Source organism: Mesoplodon bidens, assembly GCF_964165515.1.
Source record: "Mesoplodon bidens genome assembly, contig: HAP1_SCAFFOLD_367, whole genome shotgun sequence".
NCBI classification, from domain to species: domain Eukaryota; kingdom Metazoa; phylum Chordata; class Mammalia; order Artiodactyla; family Ziphiidae; genus Mesoplodon; species Mesoplodon bidens.
In genome coordinates, this window is record NW_027671720.1 from 438,103 (window position 1) to 465,667 (window position 27,565).

Here is a 27,565-nt window from a genome sequence, read left to right on the forward strand (position 1 = left end):
ACCTGGTTGTATCAACGCATTTTAAAAGTAAACTCCCGTAAGTGTCTGTGCTCCCCCCACCCAGGAGAGAGCCTGCACTCCGTGAGGGACACACGAAAGGCTGAGTGAACGTCTGTCTGTGGTCCTTTACCTGGTGCACGGGTGTGTGAATTTATGCGGAGAGCTCTTAATTTCTGTAGTTTCTGCTAACTTGACACGGTAGTTGGCAAATGGTGACGTGTTCCATGCATTCAGGACATGATCGTGGTTACTAATAATCACTTTGTTTGGTACTGACAACTCCACAGAGAATTTACTACTGAATATCCACTTTCCAGAAGAGAAACTGAGGCGTAGGAAGTGAAGTGACTGAGTAAGAGTAAGGACTCAGACAACTGGTGTTAGTAAATTAACCCTGCAAGGAGGCCGTTAGCCTGCGGTGGCTCTAGTGATGCGGCCGCCTGTGTAAACCAACAAAAATCTAAGCCTGTCAATGCCTCAGGGTGGCGAACACTGCTGAGGACAACGAGTCACAAACCACCAGCTAGGCTTTAAAGTTATAGCAAGTCAGTCATTTCCTTGCTTTGCTTCTGCCCTTTTAAAATAAACATCTCTGCAGCTCCTGTGGCTGGAGTGCTCCTCACCATTTCCGCTTTGGTGGTGCCTGAATTGAATCTATTTTTGCTCACGTAAAGTCTTATTTTCAATATGCCTCAGTTTGTCTTGTAACATTGGTCGTAGAAGTTGGATTTGTGTCCAGTTACTAGAACAGTGGTCGTTCTCTGGTCAGGCCTTAGGCGTTATGCATACAACGTTCCTCTTCTACCACCACCTTCTGGATGCCTCCACCCACTACCAGCTCCCGCGTATCAGATCCCCTAGATGTGGTCAGAAATGGCTTTCACATGCAGCATGCTCACATTATAATATCGCAGACACTCCTCCGTCCTCCAGCCAGCGTGTGAAGTGAAACATTACCATTCCTCTTGAAGAGCCTGCTGTGACCACTTTCCCAAACACAGCCACTCCCCAGCTGACCCTGGGTAACCACTCTTCTGAACTTGGTCTCCATCACTGCATGGATGTCTTTCTATTTAGGCTACATTTTTAAGTATTCTTCAACCTCATATAGTATTCTACTATGCTTTCTCTTCTTACTTGCTTTTCTTAGTGTTATCTTTGCTAGGTTCATCCATGCTGACACATAAAGATCTGTCTAGTTCATGTACTTCCCTCACTATGTAGGATTCCCATGTAGGGAAGTACAATAATTTATATGTGCATTTTCCTGTTGATGGACATTTAAATTGTTTCCAATTTTCAGTATGATTTCTGTTTTAAAAATTTTTTATATACTTTCTAAAGGTCACTTTACATTTACTGTTATTACAAAATATTGGCTATATTCCCTGTGTTGTACAATACATCTTTGAGCCTATCGTACACCCAGTAGTTTACATCTCTGACTTCCCCACCCCGTATTGCCCCCTCCTCCCCCTCCGCACTGGCAACCATTAGTTTGTTCTCTATATCTGTGTCTCCCCTTCTTTTTGTTATATTCGGTAGATTGCTGTATTTTTTAGATTCCATATATAGGTGATATCCTACAGTGTTTGTTTTTGTTTGACTTATTTCACTTACCACAATGTCCTCCAAGTCCATCTATGTTGCCGCAAATGGCAACATTTCTTTCTTTTTTAAGGCTGAGTAGTATGCCATTGGTTTTATGTACCGCATCTTCTTTATCCATTCATCAGTTGATGACACTTAGGTTGCTTCCATATCTTGGTAATTGTAAATACTGATGCTCCGAACATTGGGGTGCATGTATCTTTTCAAATACATGTCTTTGAAAACACGTGTTTTTGTTCTTTTTGGATTTATACCCAGGAGTGGAGTTGCGAGGTCATATGGTAGTTCTATTTTTAGTTTTTGAGGACCCTCCATACTGTTGTCCACAGTGGCTGCACCAGTTTACATTCCGACCAACAGTGTACCAGGGTTCCGTTTTCTCTAAAAATTGTAAATTTTCTTCCTGGGGTAATTGAGATGATAGTTGAATAATAACATAAGATCAGGCGAAGTCTAAAGGAATTTTAGACAAGCTGGATCGAGTAGGAAGACTTCTGTTCGCTGGCGTCTGAGTGTTAGAGAGACACCAAGACATGTGGGCCAAGTTGTGGAGAGAAGGGAAACACAGACGCAAGCTTGACACTTGGTGCAGCTTTTCTCCTTGGGGCATTTGCTGATTCAAACCTTACAGCGTAGGAGCTGAAAAGCCAAAGAGTTCAAAAGACTCTAACCACAGAAGCCAAACGGCAAGAACCGTTTTACATTGATAAACAGCATTTTAACTATGGAGAAGCAGAAAATGAAAAGAAAGAACTTTGCATTACATTTAATAAAAGTTTAGGGAGATCTTTGTGGTATATTAGTGAACTTATTTGTGGAAATTTAGCCATGTACATTGTGTTGGAGAGGCACCAAGAGTTCAAGAATTCTCACAATTTGAGTACACAGTTGCCTTACATGTAGGCATGGTGGCATCCATTTACATAACAATGATTTGGAGGATGTTGTGTTAGTCAGCTCTTGCTGTGATAATGCTTTGGAACAAATCACACCAAAGTCAGTTACATAAACAAGAATTTATTTCTCTTGGACCTATGGGCTAGCTGCAGTGGCTCTCTTTTAGACCTCTAGATGGCTAGTTTTGCTCCGTGTTTTGGGTCAGTTTGAGGTCTGTCACACACCTCTTCGTCTGGAGCCCAACTGTGAGGCTGCAGCTCCCAGGCCCTGTCTTCTCTAAAAGTTCACTGAAACATAAGAGGTGAGCCCAACCGCACAAGCCCATTTAAGGCCTCTTCTGCTCATTTAAGGCCATCATGTCTGCTCATACTTCAGTGGCCAAAACATGTCACAGATCTAAGCTGTATTTAGAATATGTGTATTTGTTTAAAGTTGGGTGCTCTCACAGAAGAATATTGCATTTTGGACAGTGTTAGCTTAGCATTTCCCTTGGCATTTGCAAACGTGATAAACGTCGTGTGCACTTTTTCACCTTTGAGAACTTTTTGAAATTGTGGGACAATTTCTATGGGAAAAGAGGAAGGTACATTTTAGAACTCAACTCTAGTTATAGCAGTGTTGGGAGAAGAATTAATGAGATAGGGTCACTACAAATGAAAGATTTGGGATTCACATATTCATAATTAACATTAGCATTCTTCAGAACATTCCTGGAGAATTGTGATGCTTGCTTTACATGATTTTATCATAAATCATTATAATCTGACCAAGCCACTTCAGTAAAACATACATCATACAGTACATCGCATTTTAGTTTTTCCTACCACTGCACAACTTCTCATCAGGCAGGAAAGGCTACATATGATATGGTTCCATTTATGCGAAATGTCCAGCAGTGGCAGATCCATACACACGGCAAATATTATACATTAGTGGTTGCCAGGGGTTTGGAACAGAGGGAAATAGGGAATGGATCCTTAAAATGGGTGTAGGTTTCCTCTTGGGGTGATGAAAATGTTTTTCAGCTGGACAGCGGTGATAGTTGCACAACATTGGGACAGTACTAAATTCCACTGAATGGTACAGTGAATTGTAAAATGATCAAAATGGTGAATTTTGTGTTCTGTTCATTTTACTACAATAAAAAGGAGAAAGAATTAGGGAAAGACTTAGAGTTTGGGAAAGTAAGGTGAACTGGTCAAGAAAAAGACAGCTCTACTGTTCAGTTTTCTCTCAGCTCTCCCAGTGCATTAATCCTCAGCAAAAAGTAGCCTGAACTTGTAGATGATAGTCATTCAACACAGTGCAGGGAAAAGTAAATAAAATAAAAGCCAACTCTTCTTCTTTAGCACATCTGTGAAAGGTTAACTTCCTGCTCAGCCACATGGACATTCATGAAGACATTTCACTTCAGGTGTCCTCTACTTCAGTACTTTACTCACAGCTCATTCACACATGTAGGCAACAGCGTTCCTTAATTCGATGGAATCTGCAGTGCTGGTTGTGACCAGTCTCATGAAAAGAAAAGGGAAAGAGGAAAAAGCCTCCACATTGACTTGGTGGTCTTGACAAAATGGATGCAGAAGACAGCTTGAGTGTCAAACTGGAAACTTATTTTCCTTTTCCTTTTCTTTTTATCTTTCCTATCAGGTCTTCTGCCCACTTCCCACCCCCTTCTTTCAAACAGGAGAGACACTAATTAGCTGCTTTGTTTTTGTTTGTGCTAAAACAACTATTGTTTTGGGTTTCTTGTTGTTCGGTGAACATTTTTGTTTTTACTGCCAAATGAGCTTCGGTGGTTGGTGTAGGGGGTCTCTTGGGAACTTAACTTTTTCCAGTTTAAGTGGGAAAGCTTTTTTGTTTGAATGGGCTTTTACTGGGTGCTTCAAGGTTTGCTCTTGGCTCTTTGATGGGGGACTGGATAGCACTGTGTTTCCTTTGAGGCTCCGATAAATAAAGGATCCTATGTCCTCCTGGGCACTTTGTGGTGATTTTGCTGTGTGTCCTCTCTAACAGCCAGATGCAGATTCCAGGAAAATGACATATAAATGAATAGAAGTAATCTAATATTTTTAGAATTTGCTTTGGCCATACTCCTGGTCTTATTCTACTTGTAGCAGATGGCTTTAAAGAGCATTAGCTATGTATATATTAAATATAATATAAATATACCGATATTAAATATTATATTGATATATAAATTTAATATGCTAATATTTATATTAATGTATAACAATTATGTATTATATTAATATATATTTTTGCCTAGCGTATATTATATACAAAATATATGGGTAATGAAATGTATTTATATGGTTAATATGTTCATAATATTAATAAGATATATCCTGTAATATTGATTATAAAACAATTATATCATAATATATAAATTATAAATATATATTTATATATATTATAAATATATAGTTATTATTATCTGATATAATACACTAGAGTTAATATATTCTATATAACACAATACGTAATGTATTAGTATAAGACAATTATATTATGTAATATAAATATAATACATCTATAAAACTATATATATTTTAATTATACATTACACATACAAGTATGTATTGCTATTTATAATTTTATTTACATAGGAATCTGTTCATCCTAACAATTGATGTAAAAATATGCAATATTTTCAATCAAATGGGCCTTAAGCTCACTACCTACACATAACTACTTTTATAATCGTGAGCCCTGTCTAACTCATGCTTCCATATCTCTCAACCTGCTTTTCTACACATGCACATAGACGACACACATTGATACACGATATATATGTATACTACCAGTTTTCAGTTCAATGTATATAACTATATAATATATATAATTATATTCCTGTGTATGTATACAAATATAAATCAAAGGTATGTGTATAGGTATGTATTTCATACGTTTATATAACTATATCATACAAATAATGTATGTGTATATAAATACCTGACTATATACATACATACACAGAAATATACTTATTTAAACAAAAGGGACCTAAATAAACATAGTTCTCTAAGAATAAAACTAGTTATGTCTCACTGTTTCAATAAGAGTTTATAGTTTTCTACTGTATGTGCTTCTATAATTGTTATGAACAATTCCCATTTGTTGAATGTTAAGTTGTTTTAATTTTTTGCCATTATTAATGAAGCTCTAAAGAATACGGTGGGCAAGATGACTTGAAAAACTCTCCTGAAGGAAAAGGGTTAGGTATGCTAGGTTAAATGTACACAACTTATTTTTAAGTGCGTGGTTGATTTTTGAAGTATGCAGTAGAAATTTCCAGGACCCATGAAAGAAGGGTGGTACATGTGTGAGAGTTATAGCTATATTAGGAGTGGGTTGAAGATCTTGATAGCTTAGAACAGAAGCTGGAAATCCTGTTTTTATGGAGCCAAGTGGCAAATATTTTAGGCTTTGTAGACCAAAGAGCAAAATTGAGGATATTATTTAGGTACTTAGGTAACCATTTAAAATGTTACCAGTTAAAATGTGAAAATTATTCATAGCTCACAGGCCATAGCAATAGGCTTGTGTCTGGATTTGTAATACAGGCCATAGTTTAGTGACACACCTGACATAGAGACTGGTTTATAAATGGCCATAACCACGTGAGAGGCAGGAGGTAAGACTCCATCCCTACTAGATGGGAAGTTAGAACTAAACCTATCTATCCCTAGTTTCACCTTCAATGAAAGGGTGTGCCAGGAGAAAAAAATATCTGTTGGCAAAGGGAGACTAAGAACAAATTCTCTTGGCCTCTGCTCTGGGTAGGAAACAGGTAGGAAATCTTGAGAATTCTGAACCCCAGATCTGTGTTCCCAGTGTTTGGGTTGCAAATTTATGTGCGGTCTTGCAAACAGAAGCTAAGAAATTAACTTAAAATGCTCCCAAATCGGTGGTATTCCAAACACAAAACTAAACCCTTTCTGGAGTGGTAGACCTTCAACACAGGCCTATAGCATTCCCACAGATAAAGTTTAGCTAAACATGAGCTCATGATCTAAATTTACACAATAATGAAGAAATCAGCTAGAAGTGGAGAGAATCAGCAAAAAACAATCAATTCCAGAATTATATTCCCAAGGCCATCCATCAGATGTTGGAATAATCAGGTGCAAGGCAGAAAATACACATAAAACTAGAACTGAAACAAGGAACAAGGATGTTTTAAAAGACTGGGTAGGATCTTTAAAACATTTTTCAAGTACATGTCATTGATAAAGCTAAAAACTCGAAGGTTGTGTAATACAGCAGATTAATCATGGAGAAGTGTGAATTTATGCTGTTTTTAAAAATATGGCAGGTCAGATTTTCTGCCTAATTATATAAGTAGATTTAGCTTTAAAAAATACACATTACTTTAAAGACTTATTGGCTGTAAAATAAGTTAAGGTTATGTCAAAGGGCTTCTCTCCAAAGAAAAGTGAGAAGTAGCAAAACACAGAAAGTCGAGGGGAAAACATGTCAATATATACATTGCGGTAGGGTGAACTAAGCCTTAGGCTAGCAACAGTGTGGACGAGCTGACCCTTAGATACTTACAACTAATCTGGAATCTTCAAAAAGTTCAACTATTTATAACTAAAAAGATTTCTTAAAATTAATAACCAAGTGTTTTAATTGACATCAGAAGAGTAAAACAATAAACCCTGAGAACATAGAAAAATAGATAATAAATATATGAGCAGAACTTAATAAAACAGAAAAAAGTATAAAATTGAGGTGATTTAGTAAGTCAAAAGAATATTCTTTGAAAAGATTTAAAAAACACACTTTGATTAAGCAAAACAAAAACATAAGTAAATAATATACAGAAAGAATCAGGACAATGTTAGAGCAGAGAATATATGAAATGCCAGTAAATTTGAACATTTCTGTAAAGTGGACAATTTCCTAGCTCCTAAAGTTTACCAAAACTGACACAAGAGGAAATTTATAGCTGGAGTTCTTTCACCAGTAAAGGAATTATGTCAATAGTTTACAATCTTTCACCAAGAAAATACCAGACCCAGCCAGATCATTTGGGAGGTGAATTCTATGGAACTTCTATTAAACAGATAACATCAATATGAACAAAGAAAAACTTCTAGAGATAGCGAAGGAAGAATTCTCCTTTATTCATCTTATGAAGTCTATAAAATCCTAATACTGAAACTAGATTAGGACTGTAAGGAAAAAGAAATTTACAGGTCAAATTTACTTGTAAATATAAAAGCAAAAATTTTAAACTATGATATTAGCTACCCAAGTTCACTAGAGTAAGAAAAAGCATGAGCAAGTTAGGTAATCCAATGAATGAAAAGGTAGTTTAATGTCAAGGATATATATCAATAGATTGAAAACACCACATTTTATTTCTTTCATCTGTCTCTTTAAAAAATGATAAGTACTTATATTGATCTCTCTTGTACTAGGCACTGTGCTAAGTCACTTACATATTTACTCCTTTAAACTTTCTATCATCCCTGCGGGAAAGTTCTATTTTGCTTCCATTTCTTAGCTAAGACTCTAACCCCCAGGAAAGTGAAGCAACATTTGTAAGTTTTTGTGGATGGTCAGTGATGGGACCAGTACAGGAACATCCAAAGTCTGTGCTTGGAAACAGTGCCCCATGTTGACACTCACATTACAGATGAAAGGAAAGGAACCATGCACTTACCATATAGATTAAGTCTCACATTACAGGTTAAAGGAAAGGAACCATGCACTTACATTATAGATTAATACCCCCATAACAGGTTAAAGGAAAAAGAAACATGTGCTTCCTCAAAAGTTGTAAAGAAAGCATATCCATTTCTTAATATATTTCCCAATTTCTTTTGCTTGTTTTCTGACCTTTGTAGTGCATTTTGCCATGAGGCAAATTTTATTTCTTATATCATTAAATGTATCCTTTTTTCTTTGTATCTGAGAAAGGTATTCCTCATGAATACTTTATTTCATGTCTCCCAGGTTTCTGATACTTTTACAGTTTCATTATTTTTTAACTTTTAACTACTTGCTGTATCTAGAATTTAGTAATGATAGCCATATTTTCCCACTTTTGTTGAATAATTTTTGCTACTGATCCAAAATGTGAATTTTATTTTAAACTCAATTCCCTTATGCTCTTGCATCTAATTTTAAGATGCTTCCTATTCCACTGGTTGTTTTGCCTATCTAAAACAAAATGCTACCTTAGTTATAATGTAATTATAATATAATAAATGTAATTAGTAAACATAATACGACATATAATAAATAGCATATATAAAATAACAAAATATAATTTACCATATAACAAGGTCCAAGGAGAGCAATACTATACAATCACTTGAAATATCCCGCAAAAGATAGTTTATAAAATTCAATATTCATTTGTAATTTAAAAGAAAGAGTAAAATAGGGATTGATGAATGCTTCCAAAATAAGAAGAAATTATATGTCTACAAGAGAAAGAGGTAAATGATAAACTTTAGTAACACTGGCAATAAATGCAGGACAAGATGAGGATGCCTGATATAATGTTAAAGAAAAAGTATTATGTAACATTGTTTTTGCAGCACTGATGAGTTCAGTGAAAAGAGAATCTCATAGAAAAGAGTATCTCGTTCTTCTTAATGTCTGTACACTTGTCCATTGCATGAACATAACAGCTTATTTAGCCACTATGTTACTGATCTGCATCTGGATTTCTAGGTTTTCATGGAGTATTTTATTATGCACAATTGTTTCAAACACTAGGACTTCCTCTTATGTTTATATCTTTTGAAAGAAACAATATCTCCACAGATGATTTATCTGTGCTGGCTGCTAGCTGACTTTGGGTACTTCTCAGTTCTTCCCTTTACCTTCCTTGTCAATATGAAAACGGAAGGCAAGAAGGTCTCCTGTTTAGAGGCTGTCAAGATAGATCTTGGTGATAAAGTCTTGGTGGTAAAGGCTAAAAGTATCAACCCAGAACAAACGTTTTTCCAGCTGTAACTATGTGTGATTTCCTTGGCTTGATTCCGTAGAGGATGTCAGACCAGACTGTAGAATCTGCCGTCAAAGTGCTTCCAGTAGGATGAGCTAAGTCAAGTATGGTGGCATATGTAATTCAAGATAAAATATAATGTCTCCTTTTCTCTCCTAGCAAAACTTGGTGGAGTGAATGTAGAAGTCACTGTATGCTTTGAATTAAAGGAACACAATAAATCTTGTTTTGGAAGGTAAGTATTCTGGTCTCTTTGTGGAGATGAATTGGAAATTGTCTAGAAGAAGGAAAATGAGGTTAACCAAAGTTAAACTCATAAATAATTGAGCATTAATTAGATATCTGTGGTCTATGTTTGTCTTTGATCATAATTTCTCCCAATTTATAGACCTCTTTGATACTTGATGAATCCTTGTCAAAGATGCACTTAACAATGGTTATCACTTGTGTATTAGGTTTTGCCTGGGCCCTGAAGAAACTATCCTAAATTACCAGCTATGATTGTCACTTGATTTCCTCACAGAGAACAATCAGAACTCCTTGTCTTAAGTGGCTTGGAATGTGAAACTAGTTAGTCTCTTAGATATTGTTAGAGGACCCTACAGAGCCCATTGGTGAAAGTTTGGAAAACATGGGGCTTCTTAAAATTGATTCTTGTAGTGCTATAGGAAAGATCACTGAACCAAAAGGATAACGGTGTTTCTGGTTCTGTTGTTAGCATTCTCCATGGAAACACTGCTGAAGCTTCTGGACTCAATTTCCTTCCCCATATGTGAATGTCACTGAAAATATCCAACTCCATTCTATCCCCATATAACTTCAGGAACTAAGCAAAATGAAGACTCAAAATTCATTTCAAATAATGAAATGAATATATAACGTAGAATGGAACTGGGAAAATACCTGGTTTAAATTCTGGAAAGTACCAACTATACAATTCTGGATAAGTTGCTTACTCTTGCTTAGTCTAATTTAATGCCCATCTCACAGGATGTTATGATGATTAATTTAATATCTTTGTATAACACAGAGTGTTATGTAATTTCTTCTTGTTTTTCTTGAGTAAATACATATCCTTAAGCAACTCACTGTAAACAATAGTTACTTACTTGCTTAAATTACTCTTATCTTCTATTATCACCTGAACTGTGTCCTGCTCAAGTTAATATGTGGAAGTCTTAACCCCCAATACCTCGTAATCTAACTGTATTTGGAGATAAGGCCCTTAAATAGGTAACTGAGTTCAAATGAGGTCAAATGGGTGGGCTCTAATTCAATATGACTGGTGTCCTTATAAAAAGAAAATATTAGGACACAGACATGCACAGAGAGAAGACCATGTGAAGACCAAAGGAAAACATGGCATCTACAAACCAAGAAGAGATACCTCAGAAGAAATCAATCCTGTTGACACCTTATCTCAGATTTCTAGCCTCTACACCCGTGAGTGAGTAAATTTCTGTTGTTTAACCTCCTCAGTCTCTGGTACTTTGTCATGGCAGCTCTAGGAAACTAATACAACTTTTTATGGCCTCCTTGTCTCAAGTTGAAAGTTCAATATTTGGCATCATAGCTAAGAAACAAAAATATCATCTACATTCCTTGTTGTAGTCTTTCTTCCCCATTCTCATTGCTAGTAATTTCCATATTTGGGTCTGTTTTCTGTATCTTGTAAACAGAGCATTATGCTCATTTCTTGTCTTACTGCTAATATACAATAAATGTGCAGATACGAAATAGATTTTGGAGGAGTGCAACATATAGTTGGTACATGTGTGATATGTGTGTATTCATATAATTTATACTTTTTCTCTATTTTCTTCCTTTGGTGTGAGCTAAGATTCTCTGCTTTTGTGACTAGCGCTCCTGAATACTAATCCCTGAATTTAATTCACCAAAAATTGTCAAAAATAATAATCATAGGGGGAAAGAGAGAGTGATAGAGGGAGAAGAACAAACAATCAGGCAAGGGCAGTACTGTGAATTATTAGGCTCTTATTAATAAGATTATTTTAGTCTAGAGGAAATGACCGTAAGTACCATCAGTGAGCCCAGTTGGTCTTTACTGAGTGCTAGACACATCCCTGAGTTCTGTTCTTAGTCTCCAACTGTATGATGACTACTGTCTGGAAGTATTATCTGAACAACTAAAGTCACTTAATGGAAAAGGAATATGTCTTTAGAGAAGCAACAGTAATTTTTCTATCTGATTAAAAAGCAATGTTGACTGTCTGGAAACCTCAGTCATATTTGTAAGCAGAAAAGCATTGGCTATTCAAAGTGGATGACGTAAAGAGATGAGCAGAAACTTTGGCGATAGGTATACCTGGATTTAATTCTCACTTCTACCACTTGGCAGCTGGATAGCCTTAGGCAAGTTTCATACCTCCCTGAAATTCACTTAATTCAGTCTGTAAAATGGCATAATAACTTATTATAGCATCCTTTTAGGAATTTTAAATCAGTTATTGAAATAAAAGTACACACTATATAGACAAGTATGGATTCCTCAATAGGTGTTTGACCTTTCATTTCTCCAGTATCCCACCCCCATCAAATAAAGAAAAATACTTTTTTAAATTTACAAATATTTCATTATTCTAAAGTTAAAGCCATAAAAATAAAAATAATCAAATGGCCTACGATCATACCATTAGAAGAACAAAAGAATAGGTGTTCATGAGAGTTCCAAATTAGAATACAAGTTTTCATTAGGCACCTGTTTATGTATGCTATTCTGCTCTTTAAAATAAATAATTAAATTTGAAAGACTTATTTCCTCACTTTTAAGACTTTATTAGTTTACAAATTACATATCGACCTATGCTAAATATTATACCAACCCATGCTAATGAATTCAGTACAGAAAACAAAAAACACTGCACTCAAGCAAACTACATATATATGTGTGTGTGTGTGTATATATATATATATATATATATATATATATATATATATATTACTTAAATGCATTTATATCCTAGCGTGTCTCATAAAGCATTGTGGTAACTCACCGGAATACAAACAATCAAATATAATGGCAAAAGCACTTAATATAAACAGGGTCAAGGAAACATAGACAGAAGATGAAGAAAAGATGAGGGAAATGTGAACAGGAGGAAGTGTAGTTAATCGAGTTGTATGTTTTGACCTTAAGATTCTCTGTGCGGGGACTTCCCTGGTGGCACAGTGGTTGGGAATCCACCTGCCAGTGCAGGGAACATGGGTTTGAGCCCTGGTCAGGGAAGATCCCACCTGCCGCAGAGCAAATAAGCCCGTGTGCCACAACTACTGAAGTCCCAGCGCCTAGCCCGTGCTCCACAACAAGAGAAGCCACAGCAATGAGGAGCCCGCACACCACAACGAAGAGTAGCCCCCACTCGCCCCAACTAGAGACAGCCTGTGTGCCACAACAAAGACCCAACACGGCCAAAAATAAATAATAAATAAATTTATTTAAAAAAAAGATTCTCTGTGGATAAAACAACATGTAAATAATTGGTTACAAAGCCACATTATTTGAAGGTGCCAGACTGCATATTAACAGTCTGACACAAAGGGACAGCACAGGAAAACGATTCAAAGATAGAGATTTTTAAATATTTGCAGTTTGAAACCTTTTAGAGCACGTGTAATGAGCTCGACACACATTTCAACACTCAACATGTTAATCACATGTTCAAAGTATGTCTCAAAGTCATTGGAAATAGCTGTTGTCTCTGTCCCTGGTATCCAAAACTGATCTGTGATGTGTAAAACTCAGGAGGTATTGATATCCACTTTTTGGCATCTGAACAGGAAACAAAGTTGTTTCGCAGTGATAATAAAGAATGAAGTAAATGCAAAAGGATACAAAAGACAAAGTACTGAGGGAATGTATTAACAGAATGAGTCAAACTAAATTGTGGTGAACTGGGGCCTACGATTGTACACACTCCATGGAAATACCCCAGCCTAAATACTGGCATAGGAGGAAGGGTACTGCGAAGCCCATCACAGTATAATCCTTTAAAATGTCCCTTTCAAGGTTGGCTCCACTCAACACTGAGTATAGGAAATCTTCCCATCAGGCAGAAACACTGGCTGCCCAATGATTGACCAAGAAATTAACACACTAATGAATAAACGATGCTAATTTATTTCTATCCCTGACAATGGGAAACAGCACACACTCTGTGTCAATGGTATGTCCTCCTTCCCACTTTTCTAAGTGGTAAATTATGTTTTTCCCTTCATTGCTTTATATCATGTGTGGCAGGCATGATGGGAAATGGCTATCAATGGTTCTGTTATTGATTTCTACCTTCCTTTCACTGTGGCTAAAGAAGATACTTTGTATGATTTCAATTTCTTAAAAATGTATTGGTACTTGTATTGTGGCCTAACATATGGTCTTTCCCGGAGAGTGTTCCATGTGTACTTGAGAAAAAGGTGTATTCTGCTGTTGTTGAGTGGAGTGATCTATATACAGCTGTTAGGTTTAGTTGGTTAAATGTGTTATTCAGTCCCCCTACCTCTCTACTGATCTTCTGTCTAGATGTGTTTTCCATTATTGAAAGCAAGGTATTGATCTCCAACTATTATTTTAGAACTATCTATTTCTTCCTTCAATTCTGTCAATGTTTGCTTCACATATTTGGGGGTTGTTTGGTACATATATGTTTATAGTTGTTCTATGTTCTTGATAGATTGAACTTGTTATCAACATATAGTGGCCTCCTTTTCCTCTTGTGATAGTTTTTGATTTAAAGTTTATTTTGTGTGATAGTAACATAGCCATCCCAGATCTATCTTCCTTCCTTCCTTCCTTCCTTTCTTTTTCTGTCTCTCTTTCCTTCTTTTTTGTTACTATTTGCATGGGATATTTTATTCTATGCTTTAACTTTCAAGCAACTTGTGTCTTTTGAAATCAAGTGAGATTTTTGCGGACAGCATATACTTGGATTATGGTTGTTTTTAAAGTCCATTCTGCCAATGTTTATCTTTTCATTGGAGAGCTTAATCCACTTACTTTTTCAAAAATTACTGATGAGGAAGAACTTAATTCTGTCTATTTCCTGCTTGTTTTCTGTATGTCTTATGCATTTTTTGCCCCTCATTTACTCCATTACTGACTTCTGTGCTTAGCCGATTTTCTTGTGGTGAACTCTTGATTCCCTTTTCATTTCTTTTTGCATATGGTCTATTGATATTTTCTTTGTGGTTATCAAGAAGATGACATTTACCATTCTAAAGTTAAAACAATATAATTTCAATTGAAACCAACTTCAGTAGCACACAGAAACTCTGTTCCTCTACAGTTCTGTTCCTCCTCTTTACATTATTATTGTCACAAATTACACCTTTTTACTTTGTGAGCCCAATAACATGGATTTATGATTATTTTATACATTTGTTTTTTCAATCATGTAAGAAATAAAAAGTAGAGCTACAAGCCAATAACACAATACTGGCTTTAGTACTTGCCCATGTATTTATCTTTACTGGAGATTTCTATTTCTTTCTACAGCTTCGAGATGCTGTCTAGTGTCCTTTCATTTCAACCTGAAGGTTCAATTTAGCATTTCTCATAGGGCAGTGGTAGGAAGTTGTAAAATAAATGCCCTCAGCCTTTGTTCATCTGGGAATGCGTTAATTTCTCCCTACGTTTTGAAACCAGTTTGGCCAAATATAGAATTCTTGGTGGACAATTTTTTTTCTTTCAGCACTTTAAATATGGCTGGCCTCTTGCTTCCGTGGTTTCATAGAGGAAATTAGCTCTAATCTTTTTGAGGATCCCTGCTTTGTAACAAATTTCTTTTTTCTTTCTCCTTTGGGAGAAAAGATTCTTTCTGTGTCATTTGGCTTCTGAGAGTTTGATTATACTGGTTTTTGCTGTGGGGTTCTTTGAGTTTCTCTTAGTCCTGAAATCAGCCAAAGATTTATAGCAACCAAACACATAGTGAACCAGGGAAGAGGCAATTTGAAAATGGCAGGAAAGCTTTGTGGCATTTTTACTTGCCCTTGCCCCATCCACTGTTAGTGTAGTGATGGTCTTAAAGTGGTGGAGTCTTAATGCAGTGATAGTCTTAAAGTAACAGCAGACCATTCCTAGAATGGGACCCTCAATCCTGCTTCAGGAGGGAGCAGAAGAGACTGTACTCTCAGATTATTATGTGTATCTGTTCTAACCTGTCTGGGAGCTACCTGAAGGACTGACACAAGATGCTTATCTCTGTCTTAGCTAACTTGGAACACAGTCTGGAAAAGCAGCGGTCAATGCTCAAAAAAGTGCAAGTTGAACTAACAAAGCACAGATGGCTGGGGCAGAAGACTGTGCATTGAAATACAGTAGACCACAGAAGATGCAGGAGCCAAAGTTGGGGGAGATTCTTTGGGAAATTAGAACCTACAAAAAGTACACATGTGTCCAGAGAAATTAGGAAAGCCACATGCATACTCGAGATAAGATGCATGTTCTGAAAACACCAGAGGAGTCTCTAAGCTTTTACCATGGGCTGAGCCCTGAACTCAATGCAGGTCAGCTAAATGTTGAAGGAGTGATCCAGCAATCTGCACAATGGGCAGAGGTGTGTGGTTTTGGGTGTGCATGTGGATGTGCTTGTGTGTATTTATTTTTGTTTGTTTTAGGTGCAGGAATTCAAGGAAATCTCTGTCAAAACATTAGCTAAACATGAACTAAAGGAACAGAGACTTCGGTGCATACATACGATAAGGAAAACAGTCATTGCAAAAATAGTTTGGAAAGGTCCCTAAACAAACAGACTACTACAGCCTCCAACAATCAAAAGCCCAGGAAACCCTGGGAAAGTGGGAGAATCTGATTTCCATAGATACCACATTATAATATTTGAAAGACAAATTTTCAACCAAAAAAATCACAAGGTATACAAAGACATGGAAAAGTATGGTCCATTTAAGAAAACAAATTAATTGATGAAACCATCCCTAATGAAGCCCAGACATTTCTCCACTGCATATTCTTGCCTCCTTTGTCATAGATTCATTGACCATAAGTGCATGGGTTTCTTTCTGGGCTCTCTATTCTGTTCCAGTGATCGATGTTTTTGTGCCAGTACCATGCTGTTTTGATTACTGTAGGTTTGTAGCATAGTCTGAAGCCAGGGAGCATGATTCCTCCAGTTGTGTTCTTCTTTCTCAAGACTGTTTTAGCTATTCAGGACCTTTTGTGTTTCCATACAAACTTTAAAATTATTTGTTCTAGGTCTGTGGAAAATGCCCTTGCTATGTTGATACAGACTGCATTGAATCCGTCGATTTCCTTGGGTATGATGGTCACTTTAACAATATTAATTCTTCCAATCTGTGACCATGGTATATCTTTCCAGCTGTTTGTGTCATCTTTAATTTCTTGTATCAGTGTCATATAGTTCCCTGGGTACAGGTCTTTTACCTCCTTAGGCAGATTTATTCTTCTGTATTTTATTCTTTTTTACGCGATTGTAAATGGGATTGTTTCCTTAATTTCTCTTTCTGATAGTTCACTGTTAGTGTATAGAAATACAGTAGATTTCTAGATATAAATTCTGTATCCTGCAAATTTACCAAGTTCATTTTTGAGCTCTAATAATTTTTGGATGGTGTCTTTCAGATTTTCTATGGATCATGCCATCTGCAAACAGTGACAGTTTTACTTTTTCCTTTCCATTTTGGAGTCCTTTTATTTATTGACTTTTCTTGTCTGATTGCTGTGGCTAGGACTTCCAAAAGTACCTTCAATAAAAGTGGTGAGAGTGGGCATCCTTGTCTTGTTCCTGATCTTAGGGGAAATGCTTTCAGCTTTTCACCATTGAGTATGTTAGCTATGAGCTTGTCGTATATGGCCTTTATTATGTTGAGGTATGTGTTCCCTCTATGCCCACTTTCTGGAGAGTTTTTACCATGAATGGATATTGAATTTTTTTCAAAAGCTTTTTTTTCATCTATTGAGATAATCATATGGTTTTTAGTCTTCAATTTGTTACTGTGATGATAAGAGACCTAAGAGAGCTACAGAGGCTAAGTGACCTATCCTTCCCTGAATGGGTAGGTATCCTTGTTCTGCCTTCTAATTGAGTTAGTATCTGAGTAAAGAACTGCCAGGTGTCATTTAGTTCACAATACACTGTTGTGGCAATATAGAAATGAATTTGTCTAAATCATTTGGCTTTTCTAAATTATAGTAAATGAATATACTGAATGAATACTTCAACTTAAGGAAATGCTCTTAAAGATATATTAATGTAGGCACTTCAGCGGAGAATTGAAAACAAAACAAATAATTCAGGTAAAATTAAAGTACACTCAGTTGTATCCAGTTTCCTCTTGTAAATCTCTCTTTTTCATTTGAGTGGACAGTCACTGGAGAATATCTGACTTGGGGCTAAGGAAATCTAAGCCTTCTTGGCCACACTGTATTCTCTTATGTCGTTTAATAAAGACACCAGTTGGGTTGCTGAAAAAATAGTGGGAAAAATCAATGCCTCACATCCAAAGGGCAGCTCTTGAAAATATGTGGATTGTTGTAGTCATTTTGCTCTTCTGGCCTCAGAAGTTCTAATCTTAACCTTAGCCCCTCATGCAGAGAGACTTTTTAAACCAATTTGCACATTACTCATTATGTGACTGTTGAATAAGAGAAACCCAGCTCTTTTCCTGTGCTTTCAAGCAGTTATCTTCTTCAAAACTTTGTTTGGATTGTTATACCTTAATCTTGCCTGGCAAGGGACTTATGGGAAGGTTGTTATTGTTTGAAAGTTTGGTGCCAGTATCTGCAAAGAAAGAAGAAAGTAAAGAAGGAAAGGTGTGTTTATCAAACATCCCAATAGTGAAAGTGTGTGAAAGCAACTTTTGAAAAAGTGAATCTGTCAGAGTTCAGCCATATTATTACATTTTATTTTATTCATTGAACATAAATAATTATCAGTGAATCCTTTCTAGATTTTCTAGTTTCCCAAAGTTCCCTGTATTCACATTCTAAGGTGAAAAATGGTATTTTAAGTCACTGCTCTCCACCTTATATTATTTATAATCACTCCTCATGACCTCTTCCTTCAAAGAAACGTGATCCTGAGAAGTGTCCTTTGTTTGTCTTTGTGGAATAAGTGATGGGGATGCATCCTGGAGACCTGTGAGATGTTTAAATTGTGGCCTAATGAAACTAGGATGGAGAGTTCTGGAAAGATCTGGAAAGATGGCTGGTAGAGTGTGGCCAGATGTGGGAGAAGAGACACGTACCGAGAGAGGGAGAGGAAATTTTCAGAGGGAGACAATTAAACAAATAATTCAATAAGTTTTGTTGTGTGGTGTGGGATGCAAGCCTTTCTCTCCCCGTTTCCTTCACAATCTCTTTGTTAAAGACTGTGTTTTTCATTAGTTTTACTAAGATAGGATTTGCCGTTTTGTTTGGATACTGAGAATGGACCCATGGAAACAGTTACATTTGGGTTATCTCTGACTATCTTTAATGAAGAACATAAATATTGGCCACACTATCTATGCACATGCTATCACCATGCCTTTTTTGTTCTCTGTTCATATATCTAAGTCCTCTTCTTTGAGGTCAATCTCAAATCTCATCTGAAATGTACATTTATTGATAGATTCAAGCCATAATGAACTGTCCCTTCTTTGTGCTCCTTAGGCTCTGATTATTTATAAAAACTCATTTTTGAACTTAGACACTGTCCAATATGATATATTAGTTATTTCATCAGCATATGTTATATCCTCAACACAGTTATAAGCTTTTGTGGGGCTGGGATCATACATTCTGTAATTTTTCTCAGTACTTACACTTACTTTGATAGAAAGCGCATTCATTCATCTAAACATCATTTATTGAGTGTTAATTAAATGTCTCAACTCAGTCAATATTGTTTGAGTGAATGCATGCATGAATGAGGGAGTATGCAATAGGTAGCCTAATGTACCGCCCGATGTGAAAAAACCAAAAGCATAAACACAAAAGCAAGCCGAAAAGTGGCCCAGGACTTTCTGTAAAATATCCTGCTTTTGTTGGATGAGGCCATGAAAATCAAGATGCTCCTGAAAGGTCTTAAGAGCTGACCAAGAATAGTAAACAATTGAAATTCTCTCAGGCTTATTCAACCCTATCACTGGACACATTTATACCTCTCAGGAATGTTATTAAAAGAAGAGATTAATAAAGCTTTTATAGATGAGTTGATAAATCTCTAAACATTTAAATCTTCATTTCCTCCTAGGTTTCTCTAGTTTGGGTTTCCAAAAGATTTCAAGAAACCACAGGATAATTAAAAAATTAGACATTATCTTTCTTACCTTCATGTTTTTTGATGGTAAACACATTTTATTTTCTCCATAGTGCTGCCCAATTTCCACCAGTACAGTTCTTAAGTGAATTTTGCTCTGGATGGTGGGATATATAAGATGTAAATGAATTGTTTGTATATGTTTTAGAATTCTTCTAAAGGGCCTGGCCATGGAAATGCATTGAATCTTACTTAAATAAGTAAAGGAACTTCCTCAGAATTATTATTTTATTCTGGTTAGGATACTCTCTGCCCTGGTTTGTTAAAATTTCCCTCTAGAGTGGTTTTAATTTTGTTTCTGATAGGGTCCTAGGATTTATTGCCACACCCATCCTGCATCTGGTTTTCTTTGAATTCCTCTCCTTGCAGTTTCTGATTCATACAGGGCCTTACAGGTTAGTGACAACCTGGCCATCACAACTCTGGGAAGGACAGGCCTACTTTTCAGAGGTGCTGATGTTTTCTGTACCTGAAGGTTTTCAAGAGATATCAATCTTCCTCACCACCTCCCTTGGCCCTCTTAATGGACTAAGCAGTTCCTCATGAAAGTTCTGTAGGATATCTGTACTAACTTCTCCATATTGTTCCATCCTGAGTCTAAATTCCTGGCCTCAAGGTAATGTTAGATTTCTAGCTCCAGCCCCTATGTACATAAGGCCTCTACTAAGGAACAGAACGCATACACATCAGTCTGCTCTTATTTCTCTGGATTTAATTTCTCTGTTACTTTCTGAAACATGCAGGTGCTCCTTTCTTTCTTTTAATCTCAGCTATGTGCTTTTAACATTTTCAAAACTGACCCAGAATTTACATGTGTCTCCAGTAAGAGTACATTAAATTGAGCTTAGTCTGCTCTTCTACTGGCATATTTGAGATCCAAATAATTTGCTACTTAACTGGATTCAGTTACCTGTATATTTCAGGCACCTAAAACTCACCATGTTCCAAATTTCCCCCTTTATAGTTAGTAATTTTCTTGGGAATCTGGATAACATTAGATGGAATAAAGTTAGTGAGTGGCCCAGGATTGCCTGAAATTTTGTTTGTCAGAGTGGCCAGGGAAAGTTAAGCAAAGAAGCAAACCAAATGAAAAACAGAATCACATTATTATGGCTGAGACAAGATTCCATGCAGAACTCTCTGTAGAGCTGGGTTGGGTCATAACTTATGCCAGAGCTCTAGGTGGGGTTGACACCATCTCATGCCAAGCTCTCAGTTCTGGGCTAATGTCATCTCTGGTCCACTCTATGGAGTGGAAACTTTGGAGGAATGGCCAATGTGTTCCACAGTGTAGGAAGAGGGAAATTGTGAACGTTACTTTCTAAATTGTGGAGGAACTAACCACTGTAAATGTGCCTTGAACTATGGTGTTTAATTTGACCAGTCAGATCAATGACTTTCCCCTTGAATGAAATGCTGCTACGTATATGAGCAGAAAAACAAAACTGGTATAAGGAATAGATAGCTAGTGGGAAGCAGCCGCATAGCCCAGGAAGATCAGCTCTGTGCTTTGTGACCACCTAGAGGGGTGACATAGGGCGGGTGGGAGGGAGGGAGTTGCAAGAGGGAAGAGATATGGGGACATATGTATATGTATAACTGATTTACTTTGTTAGAAAGTGGAAACTAACACACCATTGTAAAGCAATTATACTCCAATGAAGATGTTTAAAAAAAAACTAGTGTAAGGAGCTGGAGAGACTGGGAGTCTTATTTTCCCAGCAATTAACTTTTCCTCGACCATGACCTTCCTTTTGAGTCTCCTAGACCTTGGGGATGATAGCAACCCCTTGGGTTGGGGGATGGCAACCCCATCTTCACTAGAACCTCTATAGTTAACTTTGATTTTTCCCACACCGTCTATCCATCCCATGTATGCAGTCAGACATTTGATCTTGGACTTTTACTGACAAAATATCCTTGAATATAACCATTTCTTTTCACTGCCACTGCTACTGCTTTTGTCACTGCCTTAACTAGAGCTTTAACTTTAAGTTCTTTATATAAATATCTAAATATCTATATATAAATAAAATATACAAATAAATAAAATGTAATATTAATTTTGATGATTTAAAAGTCTTTTCTTGATAAAGACTTTTCCTGATAAATATACACAATATCTTATATAAATATTTGTGTATTATCTGTTCTTTTCTTAGAATTTTAGTCATATGATTCTATCTCTTGGTATGTCTAGAACTTTTTGATTGAATGCTGACTATTTTATTTGGCTTTTAAAATTTTTCTCAGTGGAAATGTTGTTTTGCTTCAAAATATTTTACTCTACCTGGAAGTAGCAAATCTTCAAATTACAATTTGTTAAATGCTTTGAAATATCAATACTATAGGTGTCACAAAATCTAGAAAAATGACATTTGAAAATTAACTACTGCCAGATGTGTCTCTATAAAACTTTTTCCCCACTCTTGTAGCTATATATTCTTTAACTGCCTCCTGTTTTAGAAATAAAATTGTAAGAAATAAACTTTGTAGTTTATAGACATAGATTTCTTTTCACATGGTTGATTAGAGTTTGCTTTTAGTTATTAATAGTTTAGAAAAGTTTATTTCAGCATCACAATTTATTATTGATAATGTCGCATTAATGTTCATTGTTAACTTTGAGAAAACCTCTATGGATTACTTCCTCATAAATATTTACTATTATAAATGCATTACTGATTTCAGTACTGCTATAGGTTTGTGCATTACAGGAATTCTGATAAAATACTCATTCACACCATTCCATTACACACATTATTGATGGGGTATATTCTTTTATTTCTTTATTTATTTTTGACTGTGTTGTGTCTTCGTTGCTGTGCGCAGGCTTTCTCTAGTTGCAGCGACTGGGGGATACTCTTTGTTGCGGTGTGCAGGCTTCTTATTGTGGTGGCTTCTCTTGTTGCAAAGCACAGGCTCTAGGCACACAAGCTTCAGTAGTTGTGGCTCGCAGGCTCAGTAGTTGTGGCTCACGGGCTCTAGAGCGAAGGCTCCATAGTCGTGGCACACGGTCTTAGTTGTTCCGCGGCATGTGGGATCTTCCCGGACCAGGGCTCGAACCCGTGTCCCCTGCATTGGCAGGTGACTTCCTAACCACTGTGCCATCAGGGAAGCCCCTGGAGTATATTGGTTATTTTTTTTTTTGCGGTATGCTGGCCTCTCACTGTTGTGGCCTCTCCCCGTTGTGGGGCACAGGCTCCGGACATGCAGGCTCAGTGGCCATGGCTCACGGGCCTAGCTGCTACGTGGCATATGGGATCTTCCCGGACTGGGGCACGAACCCGTGTCCCCTGCATCGGCAGGCAGACTCTCAACCACTGCACCACCAGGGAAGCCCTGGGGTATATTCTTGACAGAAGGAAATTTCCGTTTTGACTAAGCATTGAAGAAAACTGAATCTTTGACTTATCCTTCACATGCCTGATGATTGAAATAATTTTCCACAGAATAACTTCTGGTTTTATACTTTTCAGTTCTTTTTTTCTTCTTCAAACGCACATGCTTTGAGAGCTGTGAAGTGCAAGACATGGCTATATTGTAAGGTGGTTTTTGTCCTTACGCTTCTGTGTCTTGTGCTAGTTAAGTCAGTAGAGTAGTCAGTAAGAGTACTGGAAGTTATTCCTGTAATGGGATATTATATAGTCAGTTACATATGGTGGTGTCTGAAAATCACATAATAGCCTCACTTAAAACATCTCCTTAGCCAGATTTCAAGAAAGCCTGTGACCAATCCAATATGATCCAACATAGCAGAATATGATAGAAGGAAAATTGACAAAGAAATAGACGCTGGACTTACCTGATGGAAATTAAAATATCTCACTTTTGACAATTTTCCAAAAACCTATAATTACATGAACTAATTTCTAGGGTTCTTCGTAGGACCTAAAAAGGAACCCATAGAGTTGTGGAACAACAATAGAAGCTACTGTGATGAGAAGCCCGGACACCGCAACAAAGAGTAGCCCCCGCTCGCCGCAACTAGAGAAAGCCTGCACGCAGCACTGAAGACCCAACGCAGCCAAGATAAAAATAAATAAATAAATAAAAATAAATTTATCTTTTAAAAAGTGATACTCAGGTTTGAGGCATGAGAAATTTGATGAGGAGAAATTAGCTCATGTTTGCAGAACTTTTAAAATATCAAACTCAGTCTCTAAGATTTTAGCATTCTATACAACATCGGTTACTTATTAGTGGTTTGGGAAGGCCAATTTAAAAGTTTCTCATCTTACTGTATTGAAATTCACGGCCCTAATGTTCTCCACGTTGACTATATGAATGATGAAGAAAAGTCAATCATGTATTTCATTTCCAACTGGACAGAAAACAATATTTTGAAAAGTGTTTGGCCTACTGACTTTTGATTTCTTCTAAGGCAAATGGATAGGTAATTTTTATTCCCTGATTAGGAGAAAAATGGGGGAAGAGGGCAGGGTTAAGAATTAAGATTTCAAGAGCATGAGAGGTAGATGGCCAACCATAGTTCCTAAGGTTCGGTGCCTGTAACTGTTGCCGCTGCTTAAGCGTGCCAAAGCAGTGGTACGGCTGCTGCGCTCGTGTTTGCTACCACTAGAAACATTCTTGCCAGTAGTGGCGGCAGCGGGACTCAATTACTCCCTTTTTTCACTCTCTCCAGAAGCTCCAGATGGCGTCTTCCATGGGCAACATGGCCGACAGCACAGAACCAACGAAACGTATGCTTTCCTTCCAAGGGTTAGCTGAGCTGGCACATCGAGAATATCAGGCAGGAGATTTTGAGACAGCTGAGAGACACTGCATGCAGCTCTGGAGACAAGAGCCAGGCAATACTGGTGTACTTTTATTACTTTCATCTATACACTTCCAGTGTCGAAGGCTGGACAGATCTGCCCACTTTAGTACTCTGGCAATTAAACAGAACCCTCTTCTGGCAGAAGCCTATTCGAATTTGGGGAATGTGTACAAGGAAAGAGGGCAGTTGCAGGAAGCAACTGAGCATTACCGGCATGCATTGCGTCTCAAACCAGATTTCATCGATGGTTATATTAACCTGGCAGCCGCTTTGGTAGCAGCAGGCGACATGGAAGGAGCAGTACAAGCTTACGTCTCTGCTCTTCAGTACAATCCTTCTTTGTACTGTGTTCGCAGTGACCTGGGGAACCTGCTCAAAGCCCTGGGTGGCTTAGAAGAAGCCAAGGCATGTTATTTGAAAGCAATTGAGATGCAACCGAACTTTGCAGTAGCTTGGAGTAATCTTGGCTGTGTTTTCAATGCACAAGGGGAGATTTGGCTTGCAATTCATCACTTTGAAAAGGCTGTCACCCTTGACCCCAATTTTCTGGATGCTTATATCAATTTAGGAAATGTCTTCAATGAGGCACGGATTTTTGACAGAGCTGTGGCAGCTTACCTTCGTGCCCTAAGCTTGAGTCCAAATCATGCAGTGGTACATGGCAACCTGGCTTGTGTATACTATGAGCAAGGCCTGATGGATCTGGCAATAGACACCTACAGGCGAGCTATTGAATTGCAACCACATTTCCCTGATGCTTACTGCAACTTAGCCAACGCTCTCAAAGAGAAGGGCAGTGTTGCTGAAGCAGAAGATTGTTATCGTACAGCTCTCCGGCTGTGTCCCCGCCATGCAGACTCTCTGAATAACCTAGCCAATATCAAAGGAGAACAGGGAAACAGTGAAGACGCGGTTCACTTGTATCGTAAAGCATTAGAGCTCTGCCCAGACTTTGCTGATGCCCATTCAAATTTAGCAAGTGTATTGAAGCAGCAGGGAAAACTGCACGAAGCTCTGATGCATTATAAGGAGGCTATTCGAATCAGTCCTACCTTTGCTGATGCGTACTGTAATATGGGAAACACTCTATGGGAGATGCAGGATGTTCAGGGAGCCTTAGAGTGTTATACTCGTGCCGTGCAGATCAACCCTGCATTTGCGGATGCCCACAGCAATCTGGCTTCCATTCACCAGGATTCAGGGAATATTCCAGAAGCAATTGCTTCTTATCGCACTGTTCTGAAGCTTCAACCTGATTTTCCTGACGCTTATTGTAATTTGGCTCATTGCCTGCAGGTTGTCTGTGATTGGACAGACTATGATGAGCGAATGAAGAAGTTGGTCAGCATTGTGGCTGACCAGTTGGAGAAGAATAGGTTGCCTTCTGTGCAGCCTCATCATAGTATGCTCTATCCTCTTCCTCATGGCTTCAGGAAGGCTATTGCTGAGAGGCATGGGAACCTCTGCTTGGCTAATATAAGTGCCCTTCATAAACCACCGTATGAACATATAACAGACTTGAAGCTCAGTGATGGTCGACTGCGTGTAGGATACGTGAGTTCTGACTTTGGGAACCATCCTACTTCTCACCTTATGCAGTCTATTCCAGGCATGCACAGTCCTGATAAATTTGAGATATTCTGTTATGCCCTGAGCCCACATGATGGCACAAACTTCCGAGTGAAGGTGATGGCAGAAGCCAATCATTTCACTGATCTTTCTCAGATTCCATGCAATGGGAAAGCAGCTGATCGCATCCATCAAGATGGTATACACATCCTTGTAAATATGAATGGTTATACCAGGGGTGCTCGAAATGAACTCTTTGCTCTCAGGCCAGCTCCTATTCAGGCAATGTGGCTGGGGTACCCTGGGACTAGTGGCGTGCTTTTCATGGATTATATCATCACTGATCAGGAAACGTCACCTGCTGAAGTTGCTGAGCAGTATTCTGAGAAACTGGCTTATATGCCCCATACGTTCTTTATTGGTGATCATGCTAATATGTTCCCTCACCTGAAGAAAAAAGCCGTCATCGATTTTAAGTCCAATGGGCACATTTATGACAATCGGATTGTGCTGAATGGCATCGACCTCCAAGCATTTCTTGATAGTCTATCAGATGTGCAAATAGTCAAGATGAAATGTCCTGATGGAGAAGACAACGCAGACAGCAGTAATACAGCTCTTAATATGCCTGTCATTCCTATGAATACTGTTGCAGAAGCAGTTATTGAAATGATTAACAGAGGACAAATTCAGATTACAATGAATGGATTCAGTATTAGCAATGGCCTGGCAACTACCCTGATCAACAATAAGGCTGCCACTGGAGAGGAGGTTCCCCGTACCATTATTGTAACCACACGTTCTCAGTACGGGTTACCGGAAGATGCCATTGTGTACTGTAACTTTAATCAGTTATACAAAATTGACCCATCTACTTTGCAGATGTGGGCAAATATTCTGAAGCGTGTTCCCAATAGTGTACTGTGGCTGTTGCGTTTTCCAGCAGCAGGAGAAGCTAATATTCAACAGTACGCACAAAATATGGGCCTTCCCCCAAACCGTATCATTTTTTCCCCTGTTGCTCCTAAAGAGGAACATGTTCGGAGAGGCCAGCTGGCTGATGTCTGCTTGGACACTCCACTCTGTAATGGCCACACCACAGGGATGGATGTCCTTTGGGCAGGGACCCCCATGGTGACTATGCCAGGAGAGACTCTTGCTTCCCGAGTTGCAGGTTCCCAGCTCACTTGTTTAGGCTGTCTTGAGCTGATTGCTAAAAATCGGCAAGAATATGAAGAGATAGCTGTGAAACTGGGAACTGATCTCGAATACCTGAAGAAAATTCGTGGCAAAGTCTGGAAGCAGAGAACATCTAGCCCTCTGTTCAACACCAAACAATATACAATGGAACTAGAGCGGCTCTACCTACAGATGTGGGAGCATTATGCAGCCGGCAACAAACCTGATCACATGATTAAGCCGGTTGAAGTCACTGAGTCGGCCTAA

At 37.8% G+C, this 27,565-nt stretch overlaps 1 protein-coding gene across 1 annotated transcript; it reads left to right on the forward strand.

Annotated features, from left to right (window-relative positions):
- LOC308611118 (UDP-N-acetylglucosamine--peptide N-acetylglucosaminyltransferase 110 kDa subunit-like) lies at window positions 1-27,565 on the forward strand (the record flags this gene model as incomplete). Its single annotated transcript, XM_081260026.1, has 2 exons — window positions 1-37; window positions 24,416-27,565. The coding sequence occupies exon 2, from the start codon at window positions 24,425-24,427 to the stop codon at window positions 27,563-27,565; it is 3,141 nt and encodes a 1,046-aa protein (XP_081116152.1). The 5' UTR covers window positions 1-37; window positions 24,416-24,424.